We start from the raw sequence: 18,394 nt of genomic DNA, 5'->3' as shown, positions 1-18,394 counted from the left end.
CGAGGCCGCCTCGCAGACTTTTGGCAATGGAAGGATGTTCAAATACAAGTTTCCCGTGGCTGTAATATGTGAACCAAGCCTGGCGTCTTTACTACGCATATCTGGTTATGTGCCACTGTGGTCAAGGAATGACGACAACTTAAGCAAAATGCTCAATTTTGCAATTTTGCTCAATTTTGCATTTTGCAATTTAACATGCCTTCGTAAAGACATTCCTGTACATGCTTCCAACGTGTACGTTTGCATAAAACTGAAGTGCAAGCGGCGCACATTCTTAGTAATCGAAGGATATATACCCCCAGCATCGAGCATAGACTGTTCATATTTGCTGTCCATGCTGCAAACTTGTTCGACTCCCCACATATTCATCGCCGGCTTTAATGCCCACCATCCCTTGTGGGGCTCTGCTTCCACGAACACCCGCGGTAGAGACTTGGCTGACTTCATGCTTAGTAACGGCTTGATGGTGATCAATGACGGCTCGCCAAGATACATTCGACGCTCTAACTACAGCAGTTCTCTTGACATTACCTTTGTTTCAAAGAGCCTGCTGTCGTTTACACGATGGTGTACTGATCTCGCTACCCACGGAAGTCACCATCCAACACATATATTCAGATGAAAAGGTTGCATCCCCCCACTCCGCACACTGTGCGTTGTATCGATTGGCCAATATTTCGAGAATCTGTGAAAACCGCATGTCTAGCCAGCCAATCTCCATCCAATATTGAAGATGTCATCGCGACAACATTACGCGACACAACAAAACACCTCAGCGTACTTTCACCTAGATGACCAGTACGAGCAACTTCACGCGATACGGCCTCGAGCAGAAGAGAAATACAGAAGGACCAAATCACCATTAGACGTCGCTGCATCACACCGGGCTCTGGCGCCATGTCGTGCGCCACCTCGACAAGCTCGACAAACAACGCTCGAGATAATTCTGCGGCTCTCTGGATCCGAGAAAACCTCCCTCTAGAATTTAAACAATTGTGCGAAGTCTTCGATCGTCTCCACTACACTGCACCCGTTCAGCGCTGTCGCCATACGGCAAGGCCTGCGTGAAGTTGAGGTCGCCGATGACTTCTGCAAATTACTTCTCATTTTCTCTAATGGTATAGCAATGCAATCACGACTGACTTTTCTACCATCTAGAGATTGCTGTCTCGATGCGCCTTTTACTGTGCACGAGCTCGACGCTGTGATATCTACTTCACACCGATCACCTTGTCTAGGACCAGGTTGAATTACATACTCCGCTATTTGTCATCTTGGAGTAGGAGCTCGAGAAATTCTCCTGACGCTCTACGTGGTAGACAGCAACTGTGCCTGGCCACTGGAAGTGCAGTCTTGTACCTTTGCTAAAACCCGGGAAATGCCCACATGATCTCTCACGTTATCTGCCAACAGCCTTGGCAAGCTCTGTCGGTAAAGTGATGGAGGGGATGGTACTGAGCAGTCTGGAATGGCTACTCGAGAAAAGTGATCGCCTTCCTGATTTTATCAATGGATACAGAAGAGGCCAATCGTCCATTGATGGTGTGATCAACATAGAATCTTCTGTTCAACAGGTAAAAAGACACCGTCGTCTGGTATGTGCAATATTTATGTATGTTAAAGGTGCGTACGACAACATCTTCCACCATTAGATTATTCGGGCTCTTGAGGATATTGGAGTTGGTGGCCGGATGCACGCATGGCAGCACAGTTACCCCATTGGCCGCACCATTTTTATGTCCACTTAAGATGGCGAGACTGATAGACATGACGTTCGCAGGGGTGTTCCGCAGGGTGGTGTCCTTAGCCCAATATTGTCAAGTTTCATAATGGTGGGCCTTGCACACGAGCTACCTCAAAGAACGCATACAGCACGTACGCGGATGATAACTGTATCTGGTCATCCGGGGTCACAGGTCCACAAGTGCGTGCAAGGCTTCAACGTGCGGCTACCATCACGGCGAAGTACCTGCGCCGTAGACACTTGCAACTCTCAGCAACTAAGTGTGCAGTGTTAGCATTCACGCGCAAATCAATGTCACGGTATCCATTCCTTGTGGACGGAACGGTGCTCCCTTTAGTCCCGCACCAGAGATTTCTTGGCGTGATAATAGACTGCAATCTTTCTTGTACCTAACATGTTACTGGGCTAAAGGCTAAACTGACCAGCCTCATACACGTACTTCGTGTAATATCTGGATTGAGATGGGGCCCCTCTCAACGTAGTTTGCTCCAACTGTACCAGACACTTTTTGTGGTGCTACATACGCTTCAGCATGCCTGTGCTATCTAACATGGAATCATCTTGTATACGCACGCCTGAGAGCATTCACGCACAAGCACTGCGGATATGCCTTGGCTTTCCACGCTGCATGTCAACTAAGGGCACAATAGCGGAAGCACGGTCTTGTCCAATCAACATATGCAAGTCTTGTGAACCTGTGTGAACCAATCTTCGCCTGCTGACCAGACACTCAGACCATCCTTTGCCAACACTTACAAGAACGAACCTTGACTGTGGTTTTTATAAAGTAATTGCATGTCGCGCAAGCATTATACCTGCAAGCTTCCAGGCCGCAAACTTCTCCGAGACACTTCCATGGACATTGCCAAGACCATTAGTGAGGCTTCAGGTGCCCGGAATTATGAATAAATCCCACGCTTCCTCCATTGGTTTGAAACAACTCCCCCTGTTCCATATATCCACATTATATAGTGGGACTGTACAAGTATATACCGATGATCCGGTCGCGTCATCTGCCACAACGGCCGCATTTGTCATTCAATAACTTGGAATTACTCGGCGATTTCAATTAGACCACAAATCGGCATCTACGGCTGCGGAACTTGCGGGAATACGGGAAGCTCTCCGTTTTATGAGAACGCAGACACCTCATCAATGGACGGGATCCTGCGATGCCAAATCAGCGCAACAGGCGCTAAAATGATTTTTAAAGAGAGGACCATACTGCCTGCTGGTGCTGGAAATCGCCGAACTTCATCACAGTGCCGAGGTAAGTGGCCATGTGATCACTTCTCAATGGGTACCTAGTCATACTGGTGTGATTGGCAATAAACTCACTGACAGTGAGGCAACATCAGCCTTCTCTTCCTCTGACGGAGTACGGATTGCATGCTCGCGACCTGACACCAACGCCATGATCAAGTCACTCATGCAGGACCTTACAGAGGTATACAAAGCCCACAATGACAACATTCACAGACGCCTACCTATGATCAACTCAGACGCTTAACTATATTTGTCCCCGAAGGTTAAGCGGAGCAAAACGTCATTGCTACAAAGGATTCGGCTGGGCGTTGCTTTCACCCGTCGCTATGAGCTTCTCATCGGCCCATCGAACAGCCCTGATTGTGAACACTGGAACACATACTGTGCGATTGCCCAGCATATATGCTGGAGCGAAGGACATTATAAAGTTTCCTAGCCAGCGTTGGCTGGCAACCACTGTCGGAGGAAGCTACGCTCGGCCCATGGCCTGACACTGCAACTTCGGTGCGTGCAACTAAAGTGTTGCTGAAGTTTCTGCAGGACAGCAAACTCGACGAGCGTCCCTAGCAAGGCAACTGTCTCATATACATCAGCACTAACCACTTCTCTTATCATCATCATCATCTATCCCAGTACTTTCACTCGCCATCACTCTTCCGCAGTGCAGAGTAGCAGACTAGAGCGCACTAGCTCAGGTCGACCTCCCCGTCTTTCCTATTAATAAATTCTATTGTCTCTCTCTCTCTCTCTCTTGCTTTTGCGCTAACGAAAAATGTTGGTCTTCTTGTTTTGCTTGACTGAGTATATATGCCTGTCCGCTATGTAGCTTGATAGCGCACTAAGGCAAGACATCGTAACGATTTTACCAGTAAACATATTAGAGTAAATTTGTGCGAAATAACGTGGCAACCGCAAAGGCACCACAAAATTGCTGCCTCCCATTTTTGTGAGGATAATAATAATAAATACATGATGTGAAAATAGCGTCTCCACTAGTGTCCGTAACGGCAACGTGCAAAACTCATTCCGCGCATTTTCGAGAAATATCGGACGACCATTTATAAAACATTTTCCTAAATTTGTTCCTGCAAAAAAGGATGCGTTTGAAGGCGCCCGAACTAGATTGCGCCACCGTGATGAAGGGAGACTCCGTAGAATGTTCATTGCGCGTCTCGTCTGAAACGAATCTGGTTGACGGCGCATGCGCGGCAGCGCAAAGTAGCAACATGGCAGCGTCCTTGCAGTTGCAGATTCCAATGCATATGCGCTGTGGCGAGCGTTTGCTCTATAGATGGTTACAATAACTCTATAGGTTATCATTGCAGGCTTAATGTGATACCAGCCACGGTAGCAAAACGCTTAGGTGTTTCGATGCTGAGTTCAAGGTCGTCCAATCAATCGAGGCCACAGAGACCAACTATGGATGAGAGCGATATTAAAAAAAAATGACATGACAGAAGACAGAAAAAAGAAACGCTCGTGTACTTGAATTCAGGGACACGTTAAACAACCCCAAACTGAAGAAGACAATCCAAGGCCCTCATTCTAGCGTTCTTCATAATGAAAGCGGGTTTTCTGCGCGTAAAACCCAACATTACAATTTCTAGCGTGATGAGCAGGCAAAGTTTAAAATGCGTCAGTTTCAGCGATTATAAAAATAGCGTGGGCAAGTGTTCTTATCCCTACCCGTGCCTGCTCACTTCTATTTCACTTTACCATGGCGGAGAAAGTTTTGCTTAGGAGGCTACGGGCTGTGGTGACCCTTACAGCGGCTGTGGTCTTAAATGGAATGTTCGCATTTACCACTGGGTGTTACGTGTCCAGATTGCTCAGTGCTAGTGATGGATAGGCATATGCAGCGTACCACCTATTATGCACAAGTCCAGCCTTACAATCGGAACGCTGGCATCTCCTACTGGAATCTTGCTACCTCTACAGTATCGCATCCAACTATGACCGATGGATACATGGCAACAGATTCCACAAAACACTACTTCAATTCATATCCAACACAGGCATCAAAGCACACATATAATATATAGATATACAGGTTAATAATTATGCTGTCAGGGAAATTTGGTATTTAAATATAAATAATACGGTATACAGCATTTATCATCCCTCTTTCCCAGCGCCTTCCGAAACTTCGACGTCACTCGGAGTTTGCATGTGGTGAAAATAGCTCTCATTGTATATTTATTTGTTTGCGATAATTTAAAGTTTGTAGTTCTGATCACATTCGGAATGAAAACTGCTGCCACGCAGTTTTATGAGCGGTTTGTACCACAACCCTAATTCATTGCTGAACTAAATAAGGCCTTGACTATATTGCTTGAAAAGAAGGCGCATGCTGGGGGTAATGCGCCGACGAAATCAAAAGCGGAAGATGTAGCCACAGCCTTTGTCATAAATTACATGTTCAAGCAGCACCGGAGTGTTTGAAGTGTGTTTCACGAACAAGGAGCTGCAGAATTTGTTATGATTTCCGGGGACAAGTGTTACTGCCACCACGATTACGTTGACTTCAAGGCCGGGTCCCTCATAAGGTCTGGCCATTTTGAGCTGACAAGTGCATCGCATCCGTACCCACCGCGCGAAGAGCTTAAATTTCAAAACCAAACGCCGTTTGGCGTTCTCCTCGCGGGCGTCGCCCACCCATCGAGAGAGTCGATGTATATCGCGCCAGTGCTCCTATAAGTACAACGCACCGCTGAGACGTCGGTCATAGTGGCACATGACTTCAAAAATTATTCGAGCCGATATCAATTATTTGCTTAAACAGGCGACTTATATGTTATAGAAACAGTGATACACACAAACCGAATGTCTGCACGTTTTTCTTTTACTTCGCGCCGCATTGCAAGAAGGATGTACTTCGGTTTCGTCTGCTTGTTCCTACGTCACGCAGCAGCGCGCGCAGAGAACGAAACTATGTCGTTTTCTACCGTGTTGAAACGCGCAAAGCCGCCCGCTCTGCGAAACGAGGCAGACGCAACAGCTCATGCGCGAGACCGTCCCTAGAAGTGCACAAACACAGAAAAACGTGGCAAAAATAGAAAGAAGGCGCGGCCCGTGACCAATACGTAACGCAACCCTCGGGCTCCGCTATGGGAGAACGCAGGGAAATAATTTCGCTTGCGGACGCTAGACGGTGGAAGTGAAGAGAGTGTATTTTGGCGGTAACGCTCGCCTCCTGCAGTCACGGGTTAGCGGCATTGCAAATACTTCTATCTCTGCTATTATTCGGCCAATTTGAAGAACTGTTGCGGCAGAACGTTCCTTAGATGACACGTAACCACTTCCAACGTATAACCAAGGAAGGAAGGAAGGAAGGAAAAAGTGGAGACGGAAAGGCAGGGAGGTTAACCAGTTTAGCTTAACCGGTTTGCTACCCTACACATGGGAGCGGGATGGGACGTATAACCAATATTTGCTATGTGGCCAGTGAGCGTTCCCTTAAAAATGGCGCATATCATATCGCTTGTGCAATCTAAGTTAGGTGTGATTGCTTAAATACCAGCGTTTGTAACAATACAAGTTCACACTTTCGCCCGAAAAGCGAAGGCTTTCATTGTGATAGGAAAGTTTTAGACCACTACACATAATTAGGTTTGCATTTTATTCGGCTACACAGGTCACAGTAAACATTCTCTCATTAACAAATTGGCCAGCACGATGTCACACCCACGAATGCAAACATGAGCAACGCTGTCATGATCACCGTCATCAACATGACCCAAACGAATGGAAGCTGCCGCTCGCTTGAATGCCTGTACGACACGTGATATTACGCGATCGCCAACACTAGGCACGCTGGAAGACAGCAACGCAAAGCGACAAACCATCTAGGCTCCCCGATCTATGCACCCGGCGCAGAGAACCTCCAAGATACCACACGCGCCAGGGAACGCGCTCAACCACACAAAGGACCATGCGCAACCACAGGCGCCCACCTTCACACCCCGTCCCATGTCCGCCATACCATGGCCACACACACACACACACACACACACACACACACACACACACACACACACACACACACACACACACACACACACACACACACACACACACACACACACACACACACACACACACACACACACACACACACACACACACACACACACACACACACACACAGACACACACACACACACATAAATCGTGTAATTGAGCAAGGACTGAGTATGTATCAAGCCTTCCATAAGCAATCCGTGCGATGACGCTAACATGCAAAACAGCTCTTTCCACGGCGTGCGCAAGCTTATGCTTCCGATGTGCAGTATCCACAAAAATATCTAGAGGAATTTATTTATTTGTTCTTCGCTGGGGTATATCCGTAACTTGTACAATCTCGAGAGCCAACATCGAAGGCCATCGAAGACCATTAGGTGTAAGTATTGATTTGAAGGCGGACTTGGGATCGAAATGCCCCAACCACAGTTCAACTCGATCTCTACAATATGAACGCTTCCTACAAGGAAACCTCATGGGCGTTGTGTCATCTATATTTAAACTTGGAAAAAGTGACGTCGAGCGATAGCAACGCATATGCTCAATCTCTTCTTACAAAAAGTGCCTGAATTGGATAGATTACTCTACAGTTATCTTTATAACAAACAGCGCAACGTCAGCGTTGTGCGCTTTGGGAGAAAATAGTCACGTACGGCTCGTTGAAACGAATATGTAGGCGTGTGAGGCACTATGTAAATCATGTAAGCTTACGCGCTTAATTCAAATTGTCCTGCATATAACCACCTGACCGTCGTTTAAAAATGACAGTCCGTTGAATAATTCCGTGACGAATTCATCAGTTTTTCAGGCGATGAGGTTCCCACCATACTAGCAATAAATCTTCAAATTTTCGTAACCGCGCTTTCCACCTCGCCGAAGGAGTTTCAACTTTCATAAAAGAAATTACGAAATCTGTCTGCAATATTTTTATCGCAACTACAAGCTCTGGTTCTAGATATTTTGCATAGCTGAAGACACTACTTAAGAACTTTAGGCACCTACGCAAATTTTGGTTATAGACCGTCATCTGTAGGGAGCCGCGACGGGAGCGTTTTACTGTAAATGTATATCAAAGGGGTTGGTAACAATAAATGATAAAAAAGAAATGAGGCATTGCCGTGCTTTTAGAAGTCCAGCTTCATCACGAACGTTTACACTTTCTCAGCGTACACTAGGGACCGCAATTGTCACAGCCAACAACCGTGCCACCTTTGCCTCCCTGTGACATAATCTTCTCCATTGTGTACCCCATTCTTATGCGGCCCTTTTTCGCTTTATTAACCTGATTCCCTCTGTGTCAGCTCACAAATGCTGTAGTTAGGGAACCCGTCATGTCCTCGCTTCCTTTTTTCCCCTTCTATTCATTTTTCTTGCTCCTTGACGAACGTAAAAAAAGTGGTATTCCCGTTTTGCGTCGACTGATTTGTATAAGTAACGTGCCAAAACCACTGACGCCGTAGCAGTGCGTCTTACGCACAAGCATTTTTCGCTAGTGAGCTTCAGTCTCTTGCAGAGAGCGGGGTTACTAGAAAAGAAGGACGCCCGGGCTCTGTTTCGAATTCCAGCCGTTCTGGCTCTCTGCTGTCGCTTGTATTTTGCATACACAATTAGCACTGCGTGATCCAGGCGCCCCGCTTGTTTGTTTGCCCCAGTCTGGTGAGGCACCCTTTATGACAATGCTCCATACGTTTAGGAATACCGATCCTCGCAAAAATTTCAAAAGTGTCGTAAAAGTGCTTCATAAACAGCTGTCGCGTTTTGCGAGGCCAAGGATAATTGCGTCTTCTCGATTCACTGTATATGCTAAGGCTTTTGTGGTATATGAGAATCAATAAACGAACCAATTAATTCAATCAAGAGTCATCTTTGCATGCGTAAGCTTGTTCCATGCTTATATATGGCGCCGAAAAATTAGGGCAAGTGAAGTCAGTGACTTAAATTAGCTACGCCAAGACAGCCGAGCTGTCTTTTGCTTACTGCGCCACAAGTCTCGGTTCCATGCGATGAAAGCCCAAATTGTTTTAAATGCACCGCAGAACGTAAAACCAAATTTCTCCCCATGCTGTAGTTCGAAAGTGCGTTGGCGCCGTGTCTGAGTGTACAACGAACGCAAGAGTACGCCGGAAGCATAAGAAACAGGCTGCATCCTAAAGATGCGGTTCGGCGAATTGGCGAACTTCACATATACAGCAGGCCCTGCTAACTAAGGTGACGTGTCCAGCGCATAACGCATGCATATGACGCGTATGTTGTCCCGCTAACTTGTTGCCAGGTAAGGCATAAAAATAAATCGCAAGGTATATGTTTATTTATAGGGAATTTTTTTTTCAGTTTTAGGCGGAAAGAATAAAAAAATAAAACGTTGTGTAAACTCATTTCACATTTTTTCGCCAATGCTCGCGTCAGCTAACGGATGGGACTAACACTAAGCGTGACGTATATCCTGTTGCCATTAAGTTCATTTATGGGTAAAATGTTTAGTTTTAGCGAGAAATAGTAAAATAAAAATAAAACACCGCTTAAATTCATTCTACGTTTTTTTTTTTCGATGCTCGCGTCAGCTAACGGATGGGATGAACACTATGCGTGACGTGTTCCCGGTCGTCAATTTTTGCCGAGTGTCCCCGCTTGTTGAATTTATTTCTGCATGGTTAAACGGGTAAGGCGTTAATGCAGGAATTTAGTATTTAACAAAACGAAGCCCGACACCACACTGCCAATGGAGGCAGCTGCCGAACGAAAAGCGCGCTCTTGGTACATTAAACAAACTCCATAGTTGCCCTGCCATCTCTACCTTAGTTTCTCTTCAGGTCTGAAACCCAACTGTGCTTATGGAAATGCTGATCACATTATATTTACGTAAAATATCCGCCGCCCATGTCTTCATATGGAGAACTCTTTTTATCCTGGCGAAGAATATTAGTTTTCTCGTTTCGCTATATGGAGTATACCTGCCCTTCCATTACGTAGCTTGATAGCGCACTAAGGCATGACATCATAATGATTTTACCGCTAAACACATTATAGTAAATCTTCGCGAAGTGGCAATCGCAAAGGTGACGCCAAGTTCTTGCCTCCCATTTCTGTCAAGCTCAGAATAAATGATGCGAAAACTAGCATTTACACGAGCCCGTCCACACGGAAAATGTGTAAAGCTCATTCCGTGTATTCCGGGAGGAAGAAGAGCACGAAGCAGACATGTCTCTCACATCGGCTCCGTCTTTTTCGATGTTCCGCTGGCCAAATTTTTGAAGTACGACGATTTAAAGCGCATCATGAGATTCGTGAAGTTGCCCAGGCTCGACTGATACGAAGTTTCGAGGTGGGATCCAATTTTTGACAATTTTATTGGACTTTCTCTGTTCATCCCACTACGTTCGGAGCTAACCCTAGCGAGGAACAGGGCCAATTAGGCCTTGCCGGCCTACGCGCCAGGCAGACATGGCAGACTCCCGTATGGAAGAGGAAGAGGAGAACAACGAGGAAGATTTCGGTTGGCAAGTGGCTATCGGACGACGATCCCGTGCTGGAAAGAAGAGCAGCAACGCGGGCAACGCAACGCCAAGTACCTCACAAGCATCCGGCGGAGACGCCGCTAGCGGCGGCAGCAAGGGACCCGCCACCAGCACCGGCTCTATCAAGAATCGAGGAGGACTAAATTTGAGCAAAGTAAGTACCACCGCTATTGGAACTGCAGTGATCGAGGCTTCAGGCCTAACGGCAGAGCAAGCAAGTGAAGACATGGTGTGCCCCCAACTTCACACAAAATATCGTGGTGGTGAGCACGCCTGAACTAGACCATGCGGCAAGGTACGTGAGAATCAAGTCCTTCAAAATCGTGGAAATGGAGTACGAAGTCAATGCGTACGAGATGGCCCCACACGCCCCGTGCAAAGGGGTGATTAGACGAGTCGACATCAGGGACTCCCAGTCCACTATATCAAGGAATATCGTGCATGAGCGCAACCCGCTCGCTTTGTCCGCCAAGCGCATCAAGACGTCGGGCTCAGTCATCGTCCTCTTCGATGGACTGAGAGTGCCAAACTTTGTGCGCTACAGGCCGACCATGTTGAGATGTTATCTCTACAGGAAACAATTTGATGTGTGCTTCACTTGTGGTAGGGTAGGACACCGCTCGGACGTGTGCCCCACGCCAGACCCTGTTCAGTGTAGAGGGTGTGGAGCCCTCAACCCACGAGCGGACCACGTTTGCGCGCCCAAATGCAAGTTCTGTGGAGGAGACCATCCCACCGGAGACAAGGCGTGCAAGTAGGGATTTCAAACACCCTATGTGGTACGAGCGTGTCGAAGGGAACGTGCCCGGTAGCGATCGGCCGCGAGGGAGAGAAGCCGCTCGAAGTCGGGAGGAATGAATGCAGGCGCGCTTAGAAGATGGAACACCTGGTGCCAAGCCGACAGTTGGGACCGCCTGGGCGGGTAAAGTCAAAGGTACGGTGAAAATCGTCAGTGGCGCCACTACGCCGGCGGTGACTGCAAGCAATGATGTCAGAATAGAACAGTTGATTCGGGAGGTAAACTCATTGCGTAAAGCTAACGAAGAGCTGACCAAACAGGTAGTAGAACTGAAAAAGATGCATTACCAACAAACCCACATTGCAACCCTCGTGAAAAAGAAGGCACAGCCGAGCCCTGCCAGCGTAGCAGTAGCCAGACCAGTTAGTCAAAGCAACGGACCAAGCGAGGGTAATAACCACCTGCCCCGAAGAAAAAGAGCAGTAAGCCCCGAAACTGACTCGGTTTTCTCAGTCCTCAGCGAGCTGAAAGAGGTAATCAAAGAAATTAGAGAGACGACGGAAAGAACTAACCTTAAAGTGGATAAACTATGGAAATGGAGGTTAACGGCCGAACGGCGATTCAAGAAACTCGAAACGAGATGCGACGACGACGAATTCTTGCCGTCAGAACCAGAAAGCGTAAAATCGCTCTCCGGAACGTCAGGGGGTGCTCCAAAGAGATCGATCGCGGGTAAGAGCAAAATTAAGCCATCCAATAATCATGGATAGCGCCCACAGTTTTAGTGTGTGGCAGTGGAACTGTCGCGGATTCTTCAACAAAAAGGCATCGCTTCGCCAGTTAATTAGATCGACGGGGGTTAAACCAAAAGTGATTATGCTGCAGGAAACTTTAACGGACGAAGTAAAGCTAACCGGGTACAAATCGGTATGTAGAGAAAAAGATTGCGGGAGGGGATTGGCCACCCTCGTTAACAAAAAGCTATCCTTTATGGAACACGATATCCATCTCGGATTGAGTAAAATCGAGTATATCCTAGTGGAAGTTGTACTCAAAAGGCACAAGGGCAGGGCACAGAGTATCTTCTGCCTAAACATTTATAGCAGTCCCACGGACATGGAACAAAGCTTTAGGGCACTTTTCAACAAGGCACTCGCAGTCGCAAAGAGCTCCCCGCTCATCTTCGGAGGGTACTTTAATGCCCCCTGCAAAGCGTGGGGATACGCTTGGAATACAAAGAAAGGTGAGGGTTTATGGGACCTTGCCATGGACCTGGGACTGTGCCTGACCACCGATCCGGCTTTCCCCACCCGCTGTGGCACGTCCACGTGCAGGTACTCTACACCCGACCTAACTTTTGTCAACAACTCGAAAGAAGCTAGTTGGGAAAACTCTGGCACCGATCTAGGCAGCGACCACTGTATCATACACATAGGTATAGTTATGCCGAAACAAGAGACTAGAACCTTTCGGTGCACAGACTGGGACCTTTTTGGGAAAGTTAGAGCGAAGAGACTAGAATCGGAACCGATAGAAGCGGGCACACAGTCCTTCCAGACCTGGATCAACCAGCTCGAAGAGGACCTCAAGGAGGCCACTAAAGAAATTAAGACCGAAGAAAACATAGAGAGCTTAGACAGTATAGGCTCGCGCATCTGACCGAGGCCAAACAATCCATCCTGCAAAGATGGAAAACGCAAAGGCTGAACCGAAAGCTCAGGAAAAAGATAGCGTTGCTAAACAGACAGATCGAGGAGCATTCGAGAACGCTCGTGAAACAGCAGTGGGACGAAGTTTGCTACTTGGCCGACGGCAGAATCAAACATGGAGGCAGTTGGAATATCCTCAAACATATATTGAACGAGAGTGACACTAAGTCAAACAAGAGAACGGGAATTACAAAACTAGTACGTCAAGTCAGCCACTACACGACTCAGGAGGTAGTCATGAGACAGCTCGCGGACAAATATCTCCCGCTCAAACAACCGGGCGATAGCGAGGAACGCGTGGAGTACATGGGAGGATCGTGCGAGGAAATGGACCGCGATTTCACCGAGAGTGAGGTACGGGCCGCCCTCCATGGTCTCACGAGTAGAACGGCAGCCGGACCCGACGGTATTAGCAATAAATTCTTAATGAATCTAGACGATGAGTCGATCACTATCTTGACGAATCATTCCACCGAGTTGTGGAGAAAGGAGACTATCCGGAGGAATGGAAGATGGTCAACACCATCCTGATACCAAAACCAGGTATATCGCTCCATCCTGATAAGCTACGTCCAATCTCGCGTACATCGTGCATAGGTAAAGCTATAGAACACGTTATTCTCAACAGACTCAATAGATACGTCGAGCAAAATTACATACTCCAGTATAACGTGTTCGGTTTACGCCCCGGACTATCGACTCAGGACGCCATGCTCCTCATCAAACACACGCTCACACACGTTAGCCCTGTGCACGCGAGAGCGATTCTGGGACTAGACGTCGAAAAAGCTTTTGATCGCATAGAGCACAAGGCCATCCTCGAGGTCGTGTCCGAGCTGGGGTTGGGCGAGAGGTTATTCAGCGTAGTCAAGGCGTTTCTGGGTGGTAGGCAAGGGAACCTCACGCTAGGAGAACTAAAACCGAAGGTGATGAAACTGGGAAACAGGGGCACCCCGCAAGGGGCCGTACTTTCGCCCATGTTATTTAATCTAGCAAGGACCAGAGTCGCGAGGAAACTGGAGAGTATAGAAGGCATATACTTTGCAATATACGCCGATGACATAACCATATGGAGCGCCAACGGTAACGTAGGCCAAACGCAGACCACACTGTAGGAGAGTATACACACCGTGGAAAGCGCGCTAGGCGAAATGGGACTCAACTGTCCGGCGGCAAAGTCGGAGCTTTTGGTCCTAGAACACCGGCGCAGGGGCTGAAGACCCAGGGGCTACGTCCCCGAGGAGGAACCCAAGATTATCTTATGCTGTCACGACGGATCCGCGATCAAGCAGGTGGAAAGGATTAGAGTTTTAGGCTTCCTTATAGCAGCGGGAGGTACCAACCTAAATGCCATTCAACACATTTCAAACAAGATGGACCAAGTGATCAGGTTACTAAGGAGAATCAGCAACAGAAACCGAGGCCTGGCTGAGGACAGCGCTCTAAGGCTAGTGCACGCCTTCGCTCTATGTCACTTCACCTACGTGGCAGGTCTATTTAAATGGTCGCAGGCCGAGCTGAACAAGCTCAACAATATGATCAGAAAGTTAGTCAAGGCTACCCTAGGTATACCCATCAGCACCTCGAACGTGAAGCTCATGAACCTAGGCGTACACAATACGATAGAAGATATAGCGGAAGCGCAACAGATGGCGCAGCAGGAAAGACACGAAAACGCGAGCGGGCAGGCTTATACTCAAAGCGATAGGCATAGACCCCAATAGATCGATAAAGCCGAATGAATCCGAGGTAGAATTGAGCGCGAACCTTATAGACGCGATCAGAATTAATTAATTAATTAGTATTTATGGCGCAAGGGCTACAACGGCCAAAGAGCGCCAGCAACGATGTTTAGTAGTACAGTAAAATGTTATAAACATGTCAGCAGGTATAGTGGGTTGCAATGCCTGTAATGTACTGCGGTGGCTGCAAAGGCCTACGAATTAAAGACATAAGGCTTGCATTTCTTGGGAGAATTTAGGATGATCATGTAGGATTTCAGGTAGCGTAGAGAAGATGAGTTTAAAAGCGGTAAGATATATTCTTCAAAAAGTTCACATCATTAAGATAACTGAACAGCCGGTCGAGGGGGAACATCGGCTCAGCCGATAGGAAAAATGCAGGGTGCATGGGTAAATTGGTGCGGTAAAGTTCAGGAAAGTATTTTTTCCGCGTAGCTTCCATGCCAGGGCATTCTATAAGAACGTGGATGACTGTGAGTTGATTTCCACATCTAATGCAGACCGGTGGATCAGTACCTGTTAGCAAGTATGAGTGAGTTGCATGTGTGTGTCCTATCCTCAGTCTCGACATCATTACTTCCTCCTTTCTATGCCGGTGTACAGGTGTTTGGGTAATGTAGGGTTGGATGATGCGAAGTTTGTTATTATTTTCTGTGTCCCAAGCTTCTTGCCATGCGTGACGCAGTATTCCTCGAACGACAGGTTTCATATCTGTATATGGTACATAACTTAAATCTATTTGGGGCCTTAGACCTGCTAAGGCCGCATTTGCGTCTGCCGCTTCATTACCAAGTATACTAGTATGGCCAGGTACCCAGCAGATTATAATATGTAGCCCTCTCTTGTAGGCTAAGGTTAAGCTGCTGATGAGAGTGTTTATCACCGGATTCTTTCTTTGTTTTTCAAGGTGTATTGACCGGACCACACTTAAGGCATCTGTGTATATTATCGATTGATTGATCTGTTTTGTTGTTATTTCTTTAACTGCGAGGAGTATAGCGTGAGCTTCAGCAGTGAAGATACTTGTGTATTTGTTTAATCTTCAATGGGCTACAAAATCTGGACCAATTGCAGCACATGATGTTGTTTCAGCAGTTTTTGAAGCATCAGTGTAAAATTCTGGACACTTGTACTTACTCTGTAGTGATAAGAAGTGTTGTTTTACAGCTTCTTGGGGTGTATGCTTTTTGTTTGTTTCTGTGAACGAGAAGTCACAATGTATGGTGACTGATTCCCATGGTGCTACTAACTCGTCAGTGTTATGCAGGTGAACGTCCGACAGCAGTATGTTGTTTTCTTGACATAGCGACTGTGCTTTCAATGGAAATGGCTTTGCTAATGATGGCCGCTTTGCAAAGAGGGTTTGCGTTTCTGTGCTCTTCAACATTTTGTAACACGGGTGTTCTTGGTTGGAACTAATCTTAAGTGCGTACATAAAACTACAGTACTGACGTTGGCGGTCTAGGTTCCACTGATTAGCTTCTACGTGCAAACTTGGAACAGGGCTAGTACGGAATGCACCTAGGGCTAGTCGCATGCCAAGGTTATGTACAGGATCCAGAATTTTTAAAACAGAACGTGAAGCTGATTGGTAGACAATGTTCCCGTAATCGATACGTGTTCTAATCAAACTGTTATACAGCGAGAGCAAGCATTTCTTGTCAGTTCCCCATGACTGGTGCGAAAGAATTTTGAGGATATTCATAGTTTTTGAGCATTTCATTTTTATGTTTTTTATATGTTGCACAAACGAGAGCTTATCATCCAATATAACGCCAAGAAATTTCTGCTCCTTTTTTACACTAAGCACATACCCGTTCATCGTAATATTCGGTTCAGGATGTATGCCTCTTTTCCGAGAAAATAACACGCATGTCGTCTTTTCTTCATTAAAGCGAAAGCCATTCTTGTCCGCCCATTTTGAAAGCCTGTTCACTCCCAGCTGAATCTGCCTCTCGCATATGGACAGATTGCATGATTTAAAACTTATCTGTATATCATCTACATATAGTGAGTAGGATATAAATGGTGGGAGTGTTTTTTGTAGTGTGTTCATTTTAACTAAGAATAGTGTGCAGCTGAGCACTCCTCCTTGTGGTACACCGTTTTCTTGCACAAAGACTCTCGACACTGCAGTTCCCACCCTTACTCTGTACTTTCGTTCCGACAGGTAGCTTTTTATTATATTAAACATGTTGCCTGACACGCCATACGACGCGAGGTCTTGCAATATGCCATACCTCCAGGTAGTGTCATAAGCTTTTTCGAGATCAAAAAATACTGATAGACAGTATTGCTTATGAACAAATGCGTCTCGTATATAACTCTCAAGTAGAACTAGGCTATCTGTTGTACACCTTCCTGGCCTAAAACCGGCTTGGTGGGGATCCAGAATTCTATTGTATTCCAAAAAGAACATTAATCGGCGGTTTGTCATTTTTTCAAACACCTTACATACACAGCTCGTTAGAGCGATAGGTCTGTAGCTCTGTACATAGGAGGGGTCTTTTCCATGCTTTAATATTGGCACTACTATAGCTTCCTTCCAGCAGGACGGCAATCGACCACTGCAGAAAATTTTATTGAACAGGTATAAGAGGCATTCAAGTGTTTCCTCTGGTAGGTGCTTGACCATCTCATAATTAATACTGTCTAATCCTGGCGCAGAGTTTTTGCAGTTGTGCAAAGCTATTTTTAATTCTTGCATCGTGAATGGGCAATTGTACCCATCGCTATGGGATTTTCGGAAGGAGAAGGGTATTGACTCAGCTAATTTTTTATATGTAAGGAATGCTTTTGTGTAATTCGCGCAACTCGATATGTGCTCAAAGTGTTCGCCCAAAGCATCTGCTTGCCCTTCTAATGTAGACACAGTGTCATTTACCACGGGCAAGGGTAGTGTGGTATTCCCCTTCAGCCTTCGAACCCTACTGTACACTTTCTGGCTATCTTTGTATGAGTTTATTGAGCCGATATAATTTCTCCAACTATCTCTCTTGGCTTCCCAACGAATGCGTCTTCCGTTTGCTTTTGCACGTTTGAAATTTATAAGGTTTTCTTCTGTTGGATATTTCGAAAACGTACGCCAGGCTTTGTTTTGTTCTTTTCGTGCTTGCTTGCACTCTTCATTCCACCAGGGCTTAGGATTCACTATTTTACCAGAGGTTTGTGGTATCGATTGTTTCGCGGCATGAATAATGTGCTCAGTTATATAGGCGGTCATTTCTTCAATGTCAAGCTGCCTTATGGATTCAAGGGATATACATGCGAGCTCTTTGAATTCTGCCCAGTTTGCAGCGTTTAGTTTCCATTTTTTTGGATTCACAGGTGGGTCATACGTATGTATTGCCTCTAAGAGAACTGGAAAATGGTCACTTCCAAAGGAGTCTGTGAGAGCTCTCCATTCAAACAATGGCAGAAGTGTTGCAGAGCCAACCGCCAGATCTATTGCGGAGTAGGTGTTATGTGTAATGCTATAATAAGTCGGGAACTTTTTGTTAAACAGGGATGCTGCGGAGGATAGAAGGAATTTTTCAATTACGCGGCCTCTTGCATCACAACGTGAGTCCCCCCAGAGTCCACTATGAGCATTAAAATCACCAACCACAATATACGGCTCAGGAAGCTGGTCTATTAGTTTTTCAAACTCAGTAATGTCG

At 46.5% G+C, this 18,394-nt stretch overlaps 1 protein-coding gene across 1 annotated transcript in view; it reads right to left on the bottom strand.

The window, feature by feature from the left end:
- Positions 1-11,415: 11,415 nt before the first annotated feature.
- The window catches only part of LOC142559297 (uncharacterized), a 165,729-nt gene continuing 158,750 nt past the window's right edge, over positions 11,416-18,394 (bottom strand). Inside the window, exon 9 of the mRNA XM_075670914.1 lies at positions 11,416-11,459. Coding sequence (XP_075527029.1) covers positions 11,416-11,459 — 44 coding nt within the window. The remainder of the gene's footprint in view (positions 11,460-18,394) is intronic.

Source organism: Dermacentor variabilis, chromosome 10 (assembly GCF_050947875.1).
Source record: "Dermacentor variabilis isolate Ectoservices chromosome 10, ASM5094787v1, whole genome shotgun sequence".
NCBI lineage: Eukaryota > Metazoa > Arthropoda > Arachnida > Ixodida > Ixodidae > Dermacentor > Dermacentor variabilis.
This window is presented reverse-complemented; position numbering and strand designations above follow the sequence as displayed.